The sequence below is a fragment of the Echiichthys vipera genome, assembly GCF_963691815.1.
Source record: "Echiichthys vipera genome assembly, chromosome: 2".
In the NCBI taxonomy this organism is placed as follows: domain Eukaryota; kingdom Metazoa; phylum Chordata; class Actinopteri; order Perciformes; family Trachinidae; genus Echiichthys; species Echiichthys vipera.
Window position 1 is genome coordinate 21187392 of NC_139827.1, and position 14971 is coordinate 21202362.

Here is a 14971-nt window from a genome sequence, read left to right on the forward strand (position 1 = left end):
AGCACTTTCTACTTATACTGTATATAGTATAGTTGTGATATAACCGTTCAGAAGTCCTGTTTGTTCAAAGTTTCTGAATACAGGCTGTGTACATTTCAAAAAGAAACATGTAAATTTATTTTTTATTTATAATATGGGACCTTTAATTGATGTATTTTTCTTACTTACTCCGGACTGTCTCGGTAACTACAATCACCATTTTAAAAAACTGCGGCCAAAGTGGCCCTAATCATTTCTGTATACAGTGATTCAGCTGATATATTCAATCCAGGCACAAAGGCTTATCTATAGTACTGTTGTGTAATGCAGAAGATAAAAGACAAAGCTCAAGCGGTTTCAATAAAAACACTTTAATAGAGAAACAAATAAAAAAGAAAATAAACCTTTGAAACACAGTCTAAAACCTTTAATATAACCACCACCAATTGAAATGAAGAAGAGTAAAACAGATCTATTCATTATTTTGTACCCACGAGGGAGGAACCAGTGGGACTGGGAGGCTGGGAGAACAGGTGTGCCATTGATTCACTGCAGCGAGGGAATAACGAAGGAGAGCAAACAGATAACAGGAAGAGATGTGGCGTTTATAGAAGGCTGAACACAGTGCTCTCTACTGGCTGGGCAAAAGGTTGCTCCCTTTCCATGTGCCACACACACAAGTTGGTTTCATTTTGTTTTCTTTAAAAAGGCAACACAGATTTTTTTTTTTTTTTTTTTTGAGAAAATATTTCATGATGATATATGGTGCAATACTGGGTGGAAAACATTTAAAATCCAACTTTATAACAAGAGGTAAGACCTTTAGTTTCATAGCAAAGATCCAGTCAAACTCATTTTGGAAACAAAAAGAACAAAAAAAAAAAAGGCCCTTAAAACAAATCACCAATGGCGAAAACTTGTGACTATGATCCCTTTGAAATGTCTTTGGCTCAATCTCTTCTGCTTCAAAAATAAATAAAAGTGAAGAAGCGGTGAAATATTAGTATTGCACAACTTCAGAGATTAGCCAACGACTGCTTTGGGGAAAAAACGACATCCAAAGCTTCGTAAAGACGACACACGCCAGGGAGCAACCTTTGCTTTAGCCCTGCTAAGTAACTGCAGAAAATAAAAGAACTTACATGACCATTACATATTTGATTGACATGTTAGTAAAATATTATAATAGTTTTGTTGATAATGTCACAAGTTATTGTACACATCAAATAATATACCAAAATTTGACTGTAGGTTGAACAAAAGCTTTTTTTTTCCCTCCTTTTTTTTCATCCACAAATCAATACAAACTGATAAAAACAGGGATAAAAACCAGCCAGGTCATCTCAACATGCATTAAAAGAAAAGTCTTCACATAAAAAAAATAAAATTAAAAAAAATCCATGTTGATTGTTGAATAGCGGTGAGAAAACGAGACAAATCCAGCAACATATACTTAAAACTATGTATTTTACAGTGAAATAAGTCATCTTATAACAGCTGCAACACAAATTCTCCTCTTTTCGCAAATCAGCTAGACACCAGCTTAAGAACAAATAAATCTAAAATGTTACAACAAGATGTTGCAACTACCAACTCTTTGTTGTCCATTTCTAGAATTATTATTTTTTTGTGAATTTGCATAATTAAAAAGGGCATACCTCTTCTTTGAACAGCTTCTACAAAATGGAGGCGTTCCCAAAGTTCTTGTTTGTAAATACCTAGAAAATGCATATTTACAAGTATGTGTTGTTCTCCGCTAAGTCAAAAAATCTGGACCTTTGAAATACAATGTCAAAACTTAAAAACATACAAATAAAACCATGAAGCTCTCCGCTGACAAAACTCATCCAAGTTATTTGACGTGGGGTACAAGCTTTCTGGGGAAGTGACATTTTAAGAGAGTTAACAGTAACTTACTGCCTAATGAAAACCATGATGATTTCATTACAATTTTATTCATTTGCAAATGGGGCAGTGGTATTTTAACAATTAAAATTACATGTAACAGGAGCGAGCACTGGATGACCATTTCCAGTATTCTCAAAGCAATTTCAGTCAAAAACAACTGGACTGGTTGTTTGTCTAGGAAGACGTTTCACCTCTCATCCAAGAGGCTTCATCAGTTCATGTACGCATCTGACCAGGCTGGGACTGGTCCAACTAACTGGTGTGGAGATCCAAGTATTTAACCTCTCACAAGGCCGATGATGTCACTGAAACCCTTTGTGCTCCAAGTGCCCACGCCCGTCGTTAGAGTGACAGTCGGTGGTGGGCAGTTGGTTTCGACGTCGTTAGTGCTCTATTGAGTCTGAACGACAGTCGTTGGGGTCACCCGGGCCATGTGTGAACAGTTGTCCTTTGAGGTTAGATTGTTGAATCTCCTGGGAAGGGACGAAAGGGCGGCATTGTAAATTGGAGATAAGTGGTGTCTCAGACCCCCTCCTCTGTTTAGCGATGGTTTCTCCACTTTAACATAGATGGCTTCTTTTAGATGCGTACATGAACTGATGAAGCCTCTTGGATGAGAGGTGAAACGTCTTCCTAGACAAACAACCAGTCCAGTTGTTTTTGACTGAAATTGCTTTGAGGATAACGATGACCTGGACGAATGAGAACATTCACAGGCATTTCCAGTATTGCTTTCATCATTAAGGAAAAACCTGGGCAGATATGGTATCGGCATCTTTTTTTTAAAAACATACTTAACCTTCAGATCACCGGGGATTTAGCATGTTTGCAGTAAAATTCATGTGCATGTAAGCGGTGTGTCAATTAATAACAAGAAACTCACTGTGTGGAACTAAAAACATGAGTATTCCTGTGTTATGTTCATGTGTTTTAGGTTGAGAGAAGAAAGTAACATGAACATTGCAAATGTAAAGCACAGTCAGAGCTTTTTCAATTAAAGGGAATGAGATTAATCTACCGCTTTAATATTAATACATTAATCATAGACTGAAAAGGTGAACGCAATTTTCTGAATGGCCAGGAACAACATACACAGCAGTAACAATTCATTGTTATGCACAGGCTTAAAAAAAAAAAAATAGACACATTAACAGTCACACATCTTTGAAAAGCTTACCGATTTGTTACTTTTCCTGCTTTACGTTTTTGTTTAAATCTCAAGCGGGTTGAAAGGGATGGGGGATCAGTTTGCATTAAATACCCTGAAATTAGAAAAAAAAAAAAAAAGTATATGCATGGTCAGCGCTTAACTTTTTGGTGAAAATGGGAGCAAGAAGCTTATGGGGGAGATACATGGTTATTGTTTATTAAAAGATTTGTATTACTCGTTAAAAGATTGTCTTGCAGAGAAAATTGCAAATGATCTTTGAGCTGGCTTACAGTAAGAAAAGGCTTCCAGAAACTCAGAAACTCTGACTGTAAAACATCTGTGAGACAAACAGTCAACAATCTGAATAATACACAGCATGCTGTTGACCAAGGTCAAGGCCATTTCCAGTATAATAAAAAAAAAAGCCACAAACATTAGCGTATTATCAATGTGTATTTTCAAATTTCAGGGTATTTACCGCAGTTTCAGTATACTTCAGATTTAACCAAAAATTCAAAAATTTAACTTGTTCGAAAAAGTCTGACTGGCAGTGTTGATCACACCCTTAGTTTCAACTTACCTATCATGACACACCACTCAGACCACACCACCCTCTCTTCACTTTCACAAACCTTTAGTTTACTGAACCCTTTTCAAAGAAAGCTCTGTCAATTAGTGAAAACAAAAAAAACAAAAAACAAACACATTTCATATCCCCAACAGTTATAAAAACAATTTCTGTGGTGAAGGTTTTTGTTGACACAAATGAAATAAAAAATAAAATGACTGAGATTCGGCCACAAGCAAAGCCGTTTGGGATAATCTTATCATAGAAAGCGATGCCTGGTGTTCTCTGATCCTTAAAACAAACAAAAGGGAGGAATGACATGGTTGTTTCTTTTTTGGACATTTTCACTGTTATCTATTGTTGCTGATGAGACATTGGTGAAAAGTAAAATACACAATCAATATTTGTATTGTTATTTTTCAGTAAATAATCACATTTAATACTAAATCACTGAAGATCATTCCCAGCTATTCCCAGGATGTCTAAGAATTAAGGATCAGAAGCCAACAAAAGGGAAAATAATTCATAATGCAATTGCTAGCATGATACAGGAATTTAAGGACATATCTGTGGCATACAATTCAGTCTTTTATTTTCTTTATATTTACAGATTAGAGGAAATTTTATCTACTTCTATACACTGTTCCATGTCAGTTGACCACTTAGCTTTTGTCCGTTACCACAACTACAGTAGTATGAAAATCAAGACGCAACATTTTTATCACAAAATGATAAAAACTTCAACATACTTATTTAGTAACCAACCAACTTCAGTGAGGGAAAATGCAGGAAGCTAAGTGGTCAACCAAATCTCACCTTTTTTATGTTTTTTTTTTGTTGTTGTTTTTTTATAACTTTTTTTTTAGCATTACGTACATATACAAGTGTAGATAATATAAGTATATATTCATATATACATGAGTATGTATATATACCAGAAATGCATTCATTATATATACTTATTTTCTTCACAGATATGTGAAATAGAAGAAAAGATGACCATTACAAATAAAAAGTTAAAATTAAAGAAAATGCAGAAAAAAACCTACTGATAGAAACAATTTGTAAATGCACTTTGCACTATTTTTTTGTGTGTTTTTAGAAACAGTTTTGCCTTTTTTTTGTTTTATATTTAATCACTTACTTATTATGTGGGAGGGGTGACACTCATTTAAAGTAGGAATAGTACCCATTGCTACCATTTGAACTTCCTATACTCAGCTCTTGTAGGAGGGAGAGAGGGTCGCTGTTCTTTTTGGCCTGTTCCGGTCTAACAGCTCGGGGTTTGGGTGGAGCACGGAGAGCGCTGGCATAGGACATGGTGGGTGGTTTGCTTAAATTTGGAGCCCCCTGGCTGGCCTCTGTGGGAGCCTGCGGTGGTGGCGGTGGCGGTGGCTGCTGCTGCTGCTTGTTATTGGGCATGAGAGGAGGAAATTGTCCAAGATGCTGAAGGGAGCTGAGGGAGTGAGGATGTGTCTGCTGTGCTGCTGTGGCCTCAGCCTTCACCTGCTCCTCCGTCTGACGAAGAACCTTGGAAGCTGCCAGAACCCAGAAAGAAGACATGATTCGAAGAAAGGAAAGATGCCCCAGAAAGATAGGAGGGATAAATTAGACTTGGATGGAATATGATAAATAGTTCTATATAATAAACAAACTTTTTACAACTTACCCATAAGGTCCCGGTGCTGAACGAGTGTCCCGGCTCCGTTACATGGAATGTTCTGGAACGGGCCAGGACCCCCACCATTACTGGGCCAGAGGTCATGTGCGGGGTAACCGTAGGGGGCATGGGGGTGCGGATGATGCTGTATGTGTGGATGAGGGTGGTCCTGGGGGTCTGATGTACAGGGCTGGGACTGCTGGGACAGGGCATTGTGGATGTTGGCTGGAGACGACTCATCTGGGTAGCTAGAGGAGATGCGGCGCTGATAGAGAGGCCGGCCTGGACCCCTGGGTTCATACTGCACAGACAGTAAAGATGGATACGGAACAAAAAACGGTAAGATAGGAAATATGACCTTGCAGCCCTCAAGAGGCCATAAACAACAAGTATAGGAGCATCATCTTTTCCCAGTACTGACTGATTCAGTGAAGGAGGCATAAATAAAAGAGAAAAACATTCCTTTGCTCCACTTAACTCTAATTTTAAATTCTGCACCACTGCTGGCCACAGAACACCTCATTGTCTTGTATAGATCAAAGTACCACAGCTTTTATATAACTAATCCCTCTGGTGCAGATCATACTTGACACAAAAATAAGACATTCTGGTATTGGGAAAACATGTCCTGGGCTGATGTATTCCTTTTGACCAATCACAATCATCTGGGTTAGCGCTAAGCCCTGGATGCAATGACAGTTCCCTTGGAAAACAGATAGCAGAGATAACTTTAAACCTACACTGTACATCTGGTAAACCAGACTATTCCTATGTCAACTACAAAGTATCAGTTTCCAGGATGTTATGGCAACTACAGGCATTTAGGGGTTTATTTCTTCAAGCATTCAAACAGTGTAAAAATATGTTTGATTGATAAAAATTCAATTACTACAGCAACTTGAATCCTGAAGTAGTTTAAGCATCTACTGAAACTTGTGTCCACTTAACTCCTGTAGTTTAGACATTATATTTTAGATACCTTCCAAATAATAATCCAAATGAACGAATAAACACACCTCATCTACATTGTGAAGGGCTGTGGCTGCTGATGTTCTGGGGGACAGTGGGTGGTAGGACTCCTGGTCTGGACCTTGACTTTGTTGGTGCTGCTGTTGCTGTTGCTGTTGTTGTTGTTGTTGTTGTTGTTGTTGTTGTTGTTGCTGCTGCTGCTGCTGGTGCTGGTGCTGATGGTGCTGATGGTGCTGATGGTGAAGTTGCATCAGGTGGACTTGCTCTTGCCTACTCGGGTGAGCCATGAGGGGCAGTCCGTAAGGAAGGCCGTGGCCCTGGTTCCCTAACAGGTGGTTCTGCTGGGGTGGGCTCACTGACGCAGCTCCACCATGAGGCCATTGGGCCTCTTGCAGAAGGTATTTGACCTGGGAGGCAGGCGGGCTGGTAGAGTGGGCATGTGGCTGATGCGGGTAGTTACCAGAATTATACAGGGGGTTCCCCGGGTGCTGCTGCTGCAGAGACAGGTTGTTGAGGAGGTTTTCGTTAAGGAGATCGCGACCTGCGTCATGGGAGTAAGGTCCTGATGGGAAAGGGCCAGCATGATTGGAGGTGGCGGCTAACGAGGATGAGGGGTCATCTGAGGCACGGGACTGGGACTGGCGGTACTGAAGGAGACGAGATTGAGGTGGGGGCTGCATCTCAGCTGCATCCCTTGGCTCAGGCTGTTCCTGTGGGGGCATCTCTCTCAAGAGGCCCGGGTACCTGGGAATTAAAAAATGTATTTCTTTACATCGGAATTTGGCATCGTGTTTTTCCGCTACAGCAAGAAAACTATTTAGGAACAACAATAATGAGGGTTAACAATATCATGGGGCAATCAGCAAAAAGAACATACAGCAATAGTAACGGTGTCATTTCAAGCAGTTATCTTGTTTTTGCTAGCTATACTGTGCAATGCACAATTTAAAATCTTAAACAATAAGACCAATATTCAACAGCTAAACTGTAATATTTATTTAGTATTGAGTTATCAGACCATTAAACATGACAATAAAACAAAACTGATGCTTAGTCTAACCTGGTGAAAGGTGGCCCAGTGGAGGCAGAAGTAACAGGTTCCTCCTCCATACTGGCACTAATGCCCCAACTAGCTGCCCGCAGCAGCTGATGGGGAAACCGAGCCATGCCAGGCTGAGCAAGGTGGGCAAGCTGTTGGGGCAGAGGGAAGGCGACACTGCCCTGAAGAAAAGGGCCTGCCGTCTCCCCCCACTGGCCATGTCTGGCTGCCTGCTGCTGTTGCTGCTGGCTCAGGGCCTCTAGAGCTAATGGACCCTGGAGGTCTGAAAAGGAAACCACAGAATTAGTTTGAGTCACTGGTGATGTCCTCATGACTCCCTTTTAGGTTTAGCATATCTTTAAATGGATTTACTATGAATGTTTATCTAGCGAGTGTTTCAATACAGGAAAGGTACAAAAGAATTTAATATAATTGCAGGAAGGCTCTATATTGTAAATTAAATCTAATTTAGGAGCATTCCTGTGACTCTCATTGTTGTTTTAAGTTAATATAATGTGCTATACACTCTAAATTGAACCCATTGCTTGAGCAATTTAATAAACAATACAAGCTTTATTCCCGTAGACCAAATAATACCAAGTGTTCATACGAGCCAACGTGAAAGTGACTGGTCTAACATTTAAGAGCTTTTGATCAGTCTGACAGAATACAAAGGGTCTTGCAAAAATAAGTCAGATTATCAAACTAAAATACAATATATATAACTATATATATAACTATATATATATATATATATATATATATATATATATATATATATATATATATATAACTATATATATAACTATATATATATATATATACATATATATATATATATATATATATATACATATATATATATATATATATATATATATATATATATATATATATATATATATATATATGATGCTCCACTCACCCAAACTATCTCCCAGGCTTCCATCCTGTCCATCCTCCCCAAAGCTGTTGACCCTGTTATGCTGTGACAGGCCTGGATGGTGGCCTCCTGGGTGGCCCATTGGAGTTCTTATGGAGCTACTCATCTCCTCCACCCCTCCAGGCTCCGGGCCATCCAAAGTGGGAGACTGGACCGCCCTTTGTGGGGGTAGTGGGCCACTGAAGAAGGAAGCGTTGTGGCTACCACCAGTGTAGGCAGGGCTAAGCTGTTGTTGCTGCTGACTCTGTGGGGCCATCCCTGGGTGTTGTGGCTGGCTGACCCGATAAGGAAGCCTGGAGACTGGATACTGTTGAGGGAAGGCTCTTGCACTGGCAGGATGTGGGGGAAATGCTGGGTTGGGTGGTGCCAAGTGGTAGTTGAGGGGTCTTTGGGCAGTTGAGGGATCTTTTCGATGGAGCAGTGCATTGGGAAATCCAACTATCCCGTCTGACTGCGAATCTAGAGTTCGACTTTGGCCTGTGTCTAATTCTCCCTGGAAAAAAATGATACAGCAATTCAAACACCATGAACACCAACTTGCGGCTCTACATACAATAGAAAAAAAATTAAAAAACAAAACACAAACGTCAACAACTTGCCTGTTTTTCCTTCATGTCTGTGGGTTTCCTCTCTGGTGTCTGAAGACGGCTCTGTTCTGACTTTGGACATCCCTCTAATTTTCCTAAGAAGCAATCAAAACCAGAAACAAACTTATTACCATATTCTTGGCTTTTTTACAGTCACTTATGATTTGAGGGTGTTGCATGATGTGGTATTGATGTAGTATTTTTCAATCAAGGCACACCATTTCTGATGGGGTCTGCCTGTAGCTCCTTGTCAGGGCTGGGCTGACCCATTCCTAGAGGAGAGGGGTGGGCCACTCCACTATAAGGGATTGGGGAGCCTCGATTCTGGGCTTGCAACAGATTGAAATTGTAAGCCATGGCTGCCGGGTGGCTCATGATGCGAGGGTCCACAGCAAAACGATTCTGGTAACCTGGCCAAGGCAACTGAGAGAATAAAAACACAGATTGACAGATTATTGATCTAGACACTATGACAGAATTTGTCCTCAGAGTGATAGACGACGATTAAGCCTCTGGGGCAACAAACAATATTTGGGGATTTATGGTATAGCCAGCGGAGCGCCAGGCCAAGACTTCCTCTTACATGCGCCGGGACTGTGGAGCAACTTGAGACGCAAGAATGGACTTGGAATTGAGAAACAACGTTTCTATAAATAGGTATTTGCATATAAATGCAGATTAATACCAGAAAAACGCAAATAAAAAGCTAAACTGTCGTCAGACAAACGCAGATGGGTTCCAAGATAACATTTCAGCCAATTCAGGCCCGCTCAAGCATGATTGGTTAATCATCTCGGACTACAAATGGTAACCGGAACACATCTGATACCAAAATCTTGGCATATATCTATCTCATAGAGATTATCCTGACAGAGAGAAGGGAGGTAAAAACCTATTGTGGATTATTGCCAGCACATTTCCAATAATGGTGAAACTACTACTATTACTACTAACTGTTGAAACAAATACTTAAGTCTTGTACCAAATACCATCTTGTATCCAAGTATGACATTAATGGCTTAATGGTTTTGCATACTTTTATTCTATTTAAGTTGTACTACAATCATGTCGAGCTTCAAGTAGCATACATTTTAAGCAAAACTGAGCTACACAGAGGACTAGTCTACAATAAGCTTCAATGTCTTGGGGACATGGCATACTAATAGTGAGAAATAAAGTGAATTTCACACAGAAGAGAAGCTAATAAATTATTTAGATTGTTCTGAGAAAGCTTACCTATGAGACATTATTTTGAGCACTGCCACTTGCCTTGTCTTGCACATTACATTATCTGACAGCTTTTTTTGTTCCCTCAGATAGAAGTACAGTACACAATTAGGGCTAAACAATATGAGATAAATATGCTTAATGTATGTGTGATAATGTTGAATTTCAAGATACCTATATAGCTTACGATATTATTTAAATATTAATATTTTAAATACATATTAATGTGTACTCAGTTCTGCCTTACTGCGGCTTTCACTATACTCCTCAAATACAAGAAACTTGTGGTTAAAATAAAAAATGGAAAGGAAGCTATTTCATTGAACAAACTGAACATATAACTGAACCCAAAAGGCAGGGATAATTCCATTTACTTTTTTTTTTTAATTGCAGTTTTCTACCGATACTCTCTTTCAACTAACTCAATAAATCCCAGTGTCTTTCGTGATGTGACGCAGTCTTTTACACAAGTTGATATTGCAATGATGATTAAAAAAATAATAATTTATTGAGCAGCCTTATACACTAACCAATACTAAATCTAAAGAGATTAGATGTTGCCAGAAGCAGGAAACTTACAGGCAGGGGCATGGACATGACCATGTTTCCACCATACACGGCTGGCACGTAGAGGATACTCGCGCCTGTGTGAGGATCTATCCTCTGAACAGGACTGGGTGATTTGCCCATGCCAGCGGGTGTACCACCCAAGGGTGGTGTGAATGCACGGATGGGGTTTCCCATCAGCACAGCTGGGTTGGGTTGGACTGCAATGAGAGAAGACGGCATGGTAACACAAGTAAATATAAGTGGTTCTTTACTTTAAATGTGATCCAGATATATAGGAGGCAGCGCACAAGCCCACGGCATATCCAACAACTATTCATAGCGTGGAAAACGTTAGATAATAACCTGTATGATTCTATCAGAGAGAAGGGCGACATATGAATTGCTCATGATCTACCTGTATCATAGTAATCTTGGTGTGGATTGCAGGTTTCAACAGATTTCATTGTTTTTTTGGGGGGTAATTTAGCTGGGTGAAAATTTGCAGCAGAAACTTGAGATGATATTCCCATGGTAAACATCATATTGATAATTTCAACTTGGGTTGTTCAGTGCTGTACTGCACTGATTGCTTCAATGGCCCCTGGCCTTCATTAATCCATCTGGGCTGCTGCATTAGAATAGCTCATATCAAGCTGTCAAGATGTTTGCTTGCATTTGTGTGAAGACAGACAGAGTAATAGAAACAATGAAAATACTTCCACTGTTGCTCTGTAAGACCTGACCATAATATACAAAGCCTATAGTGATAAGGGTAAAAATGTGACGCAGATGGATTTCAACGGTTTTAAATTACTGCTACTTTTTGATGTAAGCTTATTTGAGCTACAACATTTAAAGGTTCCACGAAAGTGCTTTTCATTATAATTCTTTATGGGTATAAATCTGCATATGCCCCACAGTGCAGGATGAGTTACTGACAAAAAATTAAAGCCAGGGTGTCTGGAATTTAGACATATAAGTTAAGAAAAAAAACGTGATGTGAAGTTTGCCACTTTCATAAAGTGTTGCTCTTTAATATTTTGATAACCAACAAAGGTAAACATGGACAGTAGGATATACTCACCATATCCTTCAGGTGGAAGGTGCTCTGGGTGGTTTGCATGCTTCCCCTGTAGAATGAAAATAAAGAAGAAAAGATAAAAATTCAGAGTATAGATGAGCGGGGGTAAATACACGATTCTGGCAACTGTAAAGCAATATAGGAACAGGAGATACAGCATACAGCATTAGCAGTATGGTCTTGACTTTTCCACATCTGTCACAACAGCTATAGGGGGCACACCTCAGTGACGGGGCGGGAATTGAACTGTCTAGCAGACTTATTCTGCTCTTGAACAGTCTGCAGTAATGCTTGTAGTTTTTGCTGTAGAGAGACAGTTTTGTATTTGCAAAAATAATAAATTTCAATTTAGGAGAATAACAGCTGGCTAAATTTTCTCAAGTTTTTAAATGGTAGATATATGTGATAGAAGTAAAACCTTTAACAACATGCAACATTTCCTTCCATTATGGATTCCAGTTGTAATGCTTTATTTAATTAATTACATATTAATTTCCACTAGAAAAAAAGTAAAGACATCTTGGCAGTCTACAAATGACTATAAACTGTACTGTAGTGTGTCTGCCCTTTAACATAATCTCAAAGATGATCTTTTTACTGTCCAACAGTTCCATTATAGTACAGCCTCCCGGGTATTCTAATTATGTTCAAAGCTTTCGCATTCACAAAGACAAATGCTGACATTTAATATAGTACAGACAAATTAATGATTGTCAACAGAGAGACAGTGTATCCACTATACTGCCTTCCTCACAGCGACAGCTTCACTTGTAAACCATAGATGTAGCATTAAAGAAAGCACTTTAATAGAAAGATCCATAATTTTAATATCAATAAATCCCCAAAAGACACAGCAGGTGATACAGCTTATAATGTGCCACTGTCCAAAATCACATAATCAAAAACCCATGAGAACCATATCACTGCAGTGGGGAGACATATTCCTTAGATTATAAAGTTGAATCAATTTTGTGAATGCATTTTTGTTTTTGTAAGTCAACGTTTCTGCCAAGAAAAAAAAACTATGCTTTTTACAACTACTACATGACAACAACCAAACTCTTTCTCCAAAGAGCTTCAAAAGCACAGCTCCATCTAATGTGTACATAGCTGTGAGCTGTATCCTGATCAATGTTAAAACACATGCACAATCACTTATGTGGAGGTGTGCATGCACTGCACACACAAACCCATACACACGCAACACTGGTCTGGGCTCACACAAGATCTCCTCATACCTGAGTTTAGATCGACTATCTCATGTATTGTTAATCATTACAAGCAAGAATACCAAATAATCTACTTTGAGCTCTTTCACTGGCTGGTTTTGTAGCACGCAGTGTCTCCCAGTTGATTGTGGTTAGAGTCCTCAACAGCGAATATATTTTCTTGGAGGGGTAAATGACATCCTCCATTTCATGAGATCCACTTGGTTGGAAATGCAGTAAATCTAGTATTAAATAACTGCAGTTTCTAAGGACAGACTCACTATGTTGACAACACTATGTGAGACAGAGCCCAGGTACCAATTAAATGATGTATGAAGTTCCGTAAACAAAATCAAATGTGCCGGGGCCTCCTTTTCTGCTAGCCTCACAAACAGCACAGCCATTTTTTATTGGTCCTTAAATACAGTTATTCTAGTGAGACAGCATTGAGCTGAGGAACAGCCAAACTATTATGTCACAAACAAAAAGAATTATATACATTTTTTGGTTCCACATGTAAAAAGGATTCATTTGATACATCACTTTTAGTAATGGCATGACGTAGCAACCAAACATTGCATCTATTTAAAGTCAGGATCCCCTTCTTAAAACTGACTGAGGTAATGTCACAGTGGCAGCTCTGCCTCGCTGCTATTTTAGGGAGGAACATTAACTGAGCAATATCTGACGAACCAGACTGAAGATGGTGCCAATCATCTGGCTCTGTGGTTATTTGATCTAGTCATAGATGCGTTGCAGAAAAGATATTGTTCTTTCGGTCATGACCCAGCTTTCATGACCATAGGTGAGGGTAGGAACGAAGATTGACCGGTAGATCAAGAGCTTTGCCTTCCGGCTCAGCTCTCTTTTTGTCGCAACAATATGCTGTATATGCTGAAGGAAACAATATATTACATACTGCATACTGAAAGCACAATGTCCGTGTGTGCCGTGTGGTTGTGAGCTACATAGTATGACTGTCGAGAGAAAGAGGAACAGTGTGTCTCTAAAGCCGGCTAATGCTGCGGAGCTGCGGCTCATTAGGCCCAGTGGGTGATGGCATCAGGTTTTCAGCTGTGGTGTTTTTGTTAACCTTTATCTCAGGGCAGGCAGAGAAGACGCATAGACACATGAAGAAACAGAGTCAGAGCAGGGGACTTCTGGATCTCTGGCTCCAGATGTTTTCTCAAAAACCTCCTTATCTTTGAAAATGTTCTATGGGTACCCACAAGCCTCCCACTTACAGACACGTCTACATTAAGCTAATCCCATGCAGTCTGGGAAAAAAACAAGGAGTTGTTCTCATGCAGTACAAAAGTGTTATTTTCAATTGTGTTCCTCAAGTCTTAGGTCGCACTCACACTGTCCTTCCATACGGTGCCCAAACAGGTTTTACTGGTAAAGTCTAGTTCGTTTGACCAGTTTGAGAGCAACCACTACACGCCTAGCTGCAGCCAGCTGGCCGTCCACAGCCCGTTTGAGAGAGGTGGGCTTTTGTAAAGCGTGTTTGCACATGTTCGAGCACGAGCGTGCGCACGAGCCATACGGCTCTGACGTCATTTTATGTGCGCCTGTTCGGACATAGAAAAAAAAAATAAAGACGGACCATTAACAACAACAACGGCGGCGAAAAACAGTTGGACAAGACGCACAAAAACTCTGGAAAGATTTGTAAACAAAGCGACGCATTGCGATGACGTCATTTTATGTGCGCCTGTTCGGACATGTAAAAAATAAAAAAAAGACGGCCCATGCGCGGACATTTAACAACAATGGTGGCGAAAGGTTCACGTTGGTGTGATGTGGAGGTGGAGTGTTTACTGCAGATTTGGTCGGATGAAAATATTCAAAAACAGTCGGACAAGACGGACAAAAACTCCAAGGTCTATGGAAAGATTTGTAAACAAAGCGACGCATCGCGATGACGTCAATCAATGCGCGTGACGTGTTACGGTGTGATGACTTATGGACAGGAAAGAAGCATTTGCGCGAGGCCCAGGCAGTGTGAGTACAAACAGGCTGGCCAGCGGGGGGAGAGGGAGGTGGGGACAAGTACCCTAAAGCCCGGGGCACGGGACGGGCGGACAGTGTGAGTGCGCCCTT

General features: G+C 40.0%; 1 protein-coding gene across 3 annotated transcripts in view; it reads right to left on the minus strand.

Annotated features, from left to right (window-relative positions):
* Positions 1 to 340: 340 nt before the first annotated feature.
* helz (helicase with zinc finger) overlaps positions 341 to 14971 on the minus strand; it is a 65073-nt gene continuing 50442 nt past the window's right edge. For 2 of the 3 annotated variants that reach the window (XM_083938616.1, XM_083938615.1), the window contains 9 exons: positions 11664 to 11709; positions 10610 to 10797; positions 9022 to 9226; positions 8816 to 8898; positions 8199 to 8709; positions 7295 to 7556; positions 6282 to 6978; positions 5275 to 5566; positions 341 to 5143 (listed from right to left, as the gene is read on the minus strand). In XM_083938616.1, coding sequence (XP_083794742.1) covers positions 4773 to 5143; positions 5275 to 5566; positions 6282 to 6978; positions 7295 to 7556; positions 8199 to 8709; positions 8816 to 8898; positions 9022 to 9226; positions 10610 to 10797; positions 11664 to 11709 — 2655 coding nt within the window. In that variant the 3' untranslated portion in view covers positions 341 to 4772. Of the gene's footprint in view, positions 5144 to 5274; positions 5567 to 6281; positions 6979 to 7294; positions 7557 to 8198; positions 8710 to 8811; positions 8899 to 9021; positions 9227 to 10609; positions 10798 to 11663; positions 11710 to 14971 lie in introns of all 3 variants that reach the window. The other variant, XM_083938617.1, reaches the window with a different exon arrangement.